General features: G+C 35.3%; 1 protein-coding gene across 1 annotated transcript; it reads right to left on the reverse strand.

The window, feature by feature from the left end:
* Positions 1 to 1099: 1099 nt before the first annotated feature.
* Positions 1100 to 4390, reverse strand: LOC113289836. The gene is made up of 5 exons (XM_026539226.1): positions 3498 to 4390; positions 3362 to 3419; positions 3195 to 3278; positions 2922 to 3057; positions 1100 to 2193 (listed from the first exon to the last, which is right to left on the reverse strand). The coding sequence occupies exons 1-5, from the start codon at positions 4198 to 4200 to the stop codon at positions 1903 to 1905; spliced, it is 1272 nt and encodes a 423-aa protein (XP_026395011.1). The 5' UTR covers positions 4201 to 4390; the 3' UTR covers positions 1100 to 1902.
* Between the last annotated feature and the right edge of the window lie 4077 nt (positions 4391 to 8467).

Raw genomic sequence — 8467 nt, forward strand, 5'->3', positions numbered from 1 at the left:
TTTTTTGTTTTTGTTTTATTTCTTTAACTTTTGAGTCTGAACTCTAAAGTACAGACCACATGTAGCATATACTGTACACCTCCAAATGCAAAAGAAAAAGATAAATCGACTCCCTGACTTCCCTCTCTCACTCTCTTTTTCTGTCTCTGACTCTCTTCCTGTTGCATTCCTTGTTGGTTAGTCTTGTATCAAGTAGCTAAGAGCCTAGGAGTATTATTTGACAACAAAGTTTTGACTGCTTTTGAATCCGAATATGCATTATTGAAATATTGGGGAATGCATTGAACTATTCGAGTGACAACTTGAACATATCAAGTGGATAGTGATAGTATGCGTGTATAAATATTGTCGGTAGACGATAACTACAATGCATTGTTATAAGTCATAGACTTAGGGTTGTGAATTTTACTAGATATCCATAAATTTGTATGTTAAAAACCCATAAACAAATAAATAAAAAATCAAATAAATAAATTAAACCAAAAAAAATGAAAAAACGTAGTAACAACGTTATTTAGACCCGTTGTAACCGTTTTCATAGCTGTAATTACCGTTACATAGGAAATTCAGATCACAAATTATTTATTTTTCTTATTTAACCGTTATCACACCCGTTATTTTAAAAAAAACGTCAAAAAAACGTGTTTTATTCCTATATAACGCGTTTTTGACCCAAAACGTGCTCACACCCGTCAAAACACGTTATAACGGTCACGCCTAGTACCTGTGACCTGGGCCGTGACCCATTTTTCGAACCTTGGTTTTTACCCTACTTGTGTTGTAGGGCAGACACTTCAGACATTACTAACAAAATCACAATTCATAAACAGGTGATCAATGTTTTCTATTCAGTATTGCATAAATTACAGGTATTATCTATATTGGTTAGAATACTGCTAATTCTAGCACCCACAAGGAGTATGTCGTGTAGACATTTCCAAATAAACACTTTAATTCTGGATAAACAATCATGTATTCACTTTTTTGGATTGAATGAAATGTGATCTGATTGTTCGTCTCAAAAAAAAAAAAAAGGGTACATTACATGTCTCCACATGGAAAAGATACTTGATCTTCGTTATCTGGTTTAACTCGTAAATAAACAAACACAAAGCTTATGTATATATTTAGGTAAATAGAACTAAAACTAGTAGTACATGATAATAACCTCATCACATGCATTACAGAAATTTTTACAAGACACTCAAAACTCACACGTACCTATTAAACACTCTCATCTGTGTTACAGTCACTGCCATACTGTTAAGTTAGCCCAAAAAAAGGAAAAAAAGAATTTGAAATTACAGCTCCTTATCTCAACAAAAGTAAGAGATCAAGGAGAACCCAAATGACAGATATGTATAGAGAGATGTAGAAGGGTAGAGATTAAAGAGACAAACAGGGTCCAGCAGTGGTCACCCTATATATAATCTCTCTTTCATTGACACAGCCTGTTAAGAAAATTAGGACTTTGCGCTTGAGTAGTGGTGGTGGTCATCACATGGAATATTGAAAGCTCTAACACATCTTTCTGTCTGACATTCAACACATGACCTGCCTTGTCTCTTTGCACATGCTTTGTATTCCTCCATGTCTCCACCAAAACACATGCATCAGTATCCGCTGTTATCTTTTGGAATCCCCTTTTTCCATTCTTATCTAGCTATCCATCTCAAACCCTTTCATCACTGTCTTTCAAAAAATTTCACAGCAAATCTATTTTTTGTTCCTCTTTTTCTTTAGTTCATCAAAATATTCACAAATTTAATAAAAAAAAAAAGTAGTTAGAAAACAACTAGTGTTCATTAGCATGTATTAACGATTTCTTGGAGTAGTACTTCTCCTCTCTTTCTTATATCTGTGATCCATCATCCTTTTTATAGTTACTGCCAAGTGTTGCTGTTATACAGCCGGGGAAACCATAGAACGGTGAGATGCCTCGGCCGCGACACATTGCAGATGCCGTGGACAATTGATCAAATGGTCATTCCTGAGACCAGCAGCTTGCATGAATGAATGCATGACTGTTGGCCCTACACCCCTAAACCCTCTCCTAACCATGTCTTTGCTTATTGTCTCCGATTTTGATGTCTTCACTGGGATTTTGTGTGATGATTTGTATTGAGTTGAAATGGGTTTGTTATTTACAAATCCCCACAAGTAGTTGCCGAATGAACCAAATTCCCTTTGAATCTGCAATTATACATGAAATCAAACAATTGGCATTAGTAAATTGTCTGATTAGGCAAAAAAGAAATGAAAATCATATTAATTCATTTCTTAGTAACATGCAATCACATGTTATTCACTCTGTACGGCTCAAACTTTTCACCTAATCAATTCGATGTCTACTCGTTTGTTATTTGCTTGAGTTTAATCAATATAGAAAGATTAGCCTTGGAGAATCTTTTATGCTATTTTCACTTTTTTTGAGTAAAATATTATGTTCCACCAATAAAACGAAAGAATAAAATCGCCGTGCTATTCAATTCTTTCTTTTTAACCTCCCTAGAAATGGTAAACCCCACCTATACCAAAATGTGAATTTAAATTAGATTGTTGTAGGGGGGTGAACAGAGGGAGTTGAATAGCATTTTCATAATAAAATGGACTGAAAAGACAGAGAGCTAAGGTATTTGAGAGAGAATTTGGCTTAATAGACCCAATCATCTTCTTCGACCAAAGCAATCCCTATCCAAAAAAAATGTGCCAAAATAGAAGAAAAAAAATCTTTTTTTTTTTTTGGTGGTCGTACTGTAAAATTTACTTCAATGGTGTATGAAATCTAATATGATTTCCTAGCTAGAGGATTCCAGTATACATAAAGTTAAATTTCGGAGGGAAATTTAACAAATTTCAACCTTGAAAGAGTAACTGTACGTGTACGGTGGAAACGTGGGAATAAGTTTTTGGTAAATTACCTCAAGAATTCGTTTAGAGTTATCGACAGCTCCTCTAACCCTGCTCAATTCGATGCCATATTCAGTACTGATTGATGTGATTCGTCTCTCATTAAGATTGGCAACAATTTCTGGATCAAATCCTGAAAATGCATCCCTGAGAACACATACTTTTTCTTTTAGCACCAATCAGTAAATAAAACCAAAGAAGCAGATGATAAACATTTAGAACAATCAATCAAACAACCTAAATATAGTGTTGGATTTTAAAGGAAAAGTATAAAAACTACCCACCTAAAATCTTGACGTTTCTTTAAGATTGAAGTCCAATCTGAACCAACCTGTGCACCACTCAACACTAGCATTTCAAACAACAACCTGCAACAACAAAAATAATATAAATACCCGTAATAATAATAAAAATGGAGCCCTGACTAAATTGATGGACCCTGTACAAGTACTTGTCATCACGTAGAGGAACTCCCCATTCTTCATCATGGTAAGTAATATAGAGAGGATCTGCAATAACATAATTAATTAATACATGATATATAGATAGTGCTAAAACTAATAAGTTTAAATGAATCAGTAACATACCTGAATTTCCTGTGATAAAACTACATCTTTTTTCTCTAGGACTTGTTACAAGAGTATTAGAAGACGTGTCGATTACAGGAATGATGTTTCCTTCGAATTTCGCAGATTTAGATCTACCATAATGAGCAATTTTCATTTTCCTTTGAGCTTGAATAAGTGTAACTTGTTCTCTTCTTGCAGCGGCTATACTTCCAGGAGACTCGACGATCAACGAAGAAGGATAGTTGAAAGAAGATGAACGTTCAATGGTTTTAGTAGTACTACTGCTAGTCATAGGAGATATACTATTATTAACATTTATAGTAAGAGATTTCTTGGATTTCTTTCTCACTAAAGTTGGTGTTAGTTTCGGCGTTGTTAATCGGGGTGTTAACGATTTATCAATGCTCGAATTTAAACCATTTGGATCGTTTCCTCTCTTAAGCGCCGGCGGCCGAGGAGATTTTGATTTTGGAGAAATTGGTGGACTACTGGTAGTAGATGATGAAGGTTTGGTTTTAGTAGTAGATGTTGGTGGTGGTGGAGTTTTCAAAGAGACTTTTTTCAATGAATTACGTCGGTCTAGGCAGGCGACACGATTACCCGCTGGTTGAAGTACCGGACGACCATCCATTTGAGAAACAGGAGGTGGTGTTACCGGAGTGTCAACAATTGTACTGGTCGTAGTAGCTTTCCAATTGTTCTTGGCCTTAGAATTACACATTTTTGATTGTATGTTTATGGCTGACTGAGATGATAAGATTCCGAGAATGTTTTGATGAAATGAGATGTCGTAGAATTTTGGGCACTGATTAATTGCAAGGGAAGGAATGTAAGAAAGTGTTGAGAAGGTACGGGTAGTGCTGGGATGTTCTATTTATAACATAGAAGTTGGAGGAGGAAAAGGAAGGGAAGGGGAAGCTGTAAGACAAACTATAACATGGACAGGTTGGGTCTCCCATACAAACATACATACAACCTACTTTTCCTTTTCTTGTTATTGTTTATCATTCTGTGTGAATGTCGGCCTCTGCACAGAGAATACAATGACACCAGATTTTTTTTTTTTTTTTTTTTCACAAGGAACTTTTCTATTAATTAGATTTCAAGCTTACAATGAGTTTAAGATCGAAAATAAGAGAATACGAAGTAGCAAGAACATACTGTAAGAGTACAATACCGAGAAATCCGACAAGACAAAAAGAAAGATTACCAGAGTAAGACAAATACAAGTATGAATAAGATCCGATTAAATCGGAAGAAGGATGGTTTTTCTCGGAATTAAATTCCAACCATTTAATTTGTTTTTCTTCTTTAGAGAGAAATGCTCCCAAAGTAGGAGTGATTTGCTCAAATCTCTTGTAAATAGTGATGAAGCTTCCGTCGTCAAAACGACCACCGATGAAGATTTCGTCGCTGGATAAGTTGATGATGAAGAGTTCGTCACCGGAGACAACAAAGAGGGAGATTTTGTCGTTGGAGAGCATCACTATTGATCTTAGAACCCAACCCAATAACCCAAAATCGTCATTAAAGCGGAGATAAACCTCAAAAAAATAGATAAACCCACCAAAACGGTGTAGATAAGTAGAAAACATAATAAAAACTAAACTGATCTAATAACTAACTTAGAAAGCAAGGAATAATGAAGAAATCTGCTCAGATCTAGTCCAAAAATGGACTAGATCTGAGCAAAAAATGGTTGTTTTTATGGTTTTATTGGAGAAGAAGAAGGAGTGAGAGAGAGGAGAAAGAGGAAAGAGAAGAAAATGAGGTATGCCCAATGTAATCAATTCCGGATTTCCGTCCGTTTCGGTCGAGACCGATATACTGGGACAACTTTATCTCGGGGAAATTTTCGGTTGAAATGTCAGAGTAACTACCGAAATTTTGTTTTCGAATTTTATACCCACAATATGTATATCAAATATTTTTTACATACATATATATGTATATAATAAAATATCACCAATTTTTATAAAAAGAAATGAATCTTCATTTAAAATAGTAAAAAATCAAGATCCATACAAATTTCAAAAACTTCAATGGAGATTTCCTGCCAATTCCGGCCGAGTCAACCGAAATTCAACCAAGAATTCCGACCAGATTTCTGATAGACACATTTTTGTGTCTGAATTTTCCTCAGTGTCTCTATTGCTAGTGCTTGATTTTGTACTTATTATGGTGTTTTTATGTTTGTGTAGGTGTTTTTGGAGAAATACACTTGTGTGGAAAAAGTTGCTCAAAAAGTGCTATTTGGACCCCTGGAGGACATTTGCTATACAGACCCCAGATTTGGCTAAGAGGCACCCAAGGTTATGTGTAGCCCAAATTTATCCTCAGCACCCAAATTTGTCCTCAACACCTCAGTTGGGCACCTACTATTTGCACCCCAGGTTTGGTTAGGGGGAGGTCACCTTCTTCACCTTTGAATTTGGAAAATTAGCGGGAAAACTTGGTGTTTTAATGGTAGAATTAGGGTTCGAGTTTTGGTGCTTTTCCGAGGAGACTCAATGGATGAAATTGATGGCAAGCATCTGTTAGAGCATAACAGAGATAGTAGGAGTGATTTTGTCGATTGAATTTGGCTAGAACTCGAGTTGGAAGGAAACAGAGGTGTGAACTTTTCACGGGTATTTCAGGCAAGATTTTGCTGGAGCTTTGGCCGGATTCAATGAGTTCTTTGGATCGGCTATACCCTGTTTCGACTAAACAGGGTTGGTAATCATTCCAGATTCGATAAAACAGGGTTTAATCCTTGTGTCAAGCAAAACAGGGGAAGAATATTTACTCGAGGATATCACGGGATTTCTGGTTATGTTTGGGAAGATTTCTTGTGGCCTGAGCGTGTTTGATACATGTTGGGATGTGTGGAAGAGTGTTTGGATGGAGGTTGACTACAACAGACGCATGGAGAAGATAAGAATGGAAAGAAAATATTCCCGAGAATATTTTCTTCACTGCCGAGTAAAAGGAGATTCCTATGAGTTATTACACATGATTTTCTTCATCTGTTGAGTATAAATAGCCTCTTGGAGTATCATATGGGGGTTACGAAGAGTTTGGGGGAGATTACAGAGCTGTGAAAGTCGAGTTGCAGAAGAATCACCATTTCTGCTGCCGTGAAGAACACCAAGAACATTAGGCGCGCAACAACAGTCGTTTCTCAACAGTGGAAATGACACACAGGCGAGGGTCGATAATCAGCGACAGTACTCTGTTCTATCGTTCTTTTCAGTTTGTAGCACTTATAACTGTTGCCCCGATTTTTAATAGTTTTTCTCCATTTCATCTTTGTAAACACCCTTTGAGCAATAAAAATGAATTTTGAGTGTGTTTCCAACATGATGATGAGCTAATTCTCCCACAACCAAGGCAATGAGGAAGCTATTCACGCATGAATAATGGGTAACTATTTCATTTTCTCTAATTTTTAATTATAGTTCACTCAATCACTGCTCTTGCAGAGTTTTTAAATGTTTACATAATTTTCTTAATTATTTGTGATTCAATTTGATAGATTATACTTTGTTTAATCAATTGATAGTCTATGCTTGGAGAATACAATTAATATTTGAGAATATGTTTGATTAATTCTGAATTAAGAAATAAGGGACTTAAAAGATAATTATAGTTTTGGATTATTTTCCATAATTTATTCATGTGTGATAATGGAATCAGTGTCTTGGTTATTCTTAATAATCTTGAATTAAGTTTTGTTTGTTTTTAAATTTCATTAAATCTAAAATCTTTTGCTTTCACAAGTCTCAACGAACTTTTTACTACAACTCAATTTGAAATCACATCAATTTCGTCTTGGCGAAAATCCAACATTTCGCTACCTTAATTGCCAACGCAATCTCGGCCGAGATTGACTACATTGGGTGTGCAACTACGCTTCTGATCAGCAAAGCAGAAAATTCATTATCAAAGGAGCGGAACAAAAACCGTAAACCAATATCAAAGAAGAAGAGAAGAGAAGAGAATGTACAAAAATAATACAGGAAACTACGCGAACAAAGCAGTCGAGCAACCATAACTAGCTAAAAGCGAAAAATATCACTAAAACGGATTGAGAAAATTGTTTTGCCAGTACGTGGGAAGTTGTTTCAAGTTCACTGGAGAAGACGCGAACGATCGGTACCTAGATGTTAAAACGAGAAAGATTATCCATGGTATGAAGCTTATCTAGTGTTTCTTGAATATGCTAAAATGTTCATTTCTTTCTAGATTTATATAAACATGTAATAGATAAATAAGATCCTTAAAGCTAAATATTTCAAGAATTATTCTGTTTTTAATGCAAGAAATCTTCTAATGCATTTTGGATTTGGAAGTGTATTTTACAGTGGGAATCAGTAATTCAAGACTGCATCCGTCAACAAGTAGGAGATGAAAAGGCCATCGACAATTGGTTATGTGAATCGCATTGCATTTTTATAGCAATTTTGTTCCTCTAGAAACAATTTTTTAACATTTATGTCAGCAGATCTCATAAATCCTAAACGCTAAGAATTAAAAACACGTTACAATTAGTTTTAATTTTTCTCATAACATAGCTCAGAGAATCTTGAACATATCTTTTGAAAAGGAGAGGTAACAAAGTACACCACCAACTTTTTCGTTCCGAAACCTGTATGGACAATCTTGTTATAATCAATAAGTATAAATAAACAGAAAATATCCTTGTAACTGTTTAGTAAACAAGTTTACTTGGACGATCTTAAAAACAAATATCCAAGAATCAACCTAGTATGTACCCGAACTGCACCCGAACCTAATTCCAACAAGAGTAAGTCTTGTTATTTCAAGAAACGAATTCATAAGAGCAAATCTTGTAGGTTTCATATAGTGTGAGCTTAAAAGCTGTCTTGGTTGTTTAACGTACTACTTGTGATATTTCTATTATACAGATAAACAATACAACGCGGGAAAGAAAGAAAAAAACACAAAACGCCAGAAAATTTGTCAATGATGAAAACTGCAATGTG

This window comes from Papaver somniferum, chromosome 6 (assembly GCF_003573695.1).
Source record: "Papaver somniferum cultivar HN1 chromosome 6, ASM357369v1, whole genome shotgun sequence".
Classification (NCBI taxonomy): Eukaryota; Viridiplantae; Streptophyta; class Magnoliopsida; order Ranunculales; family Papaveraceae; genus Papaver; species Papaver somniferum.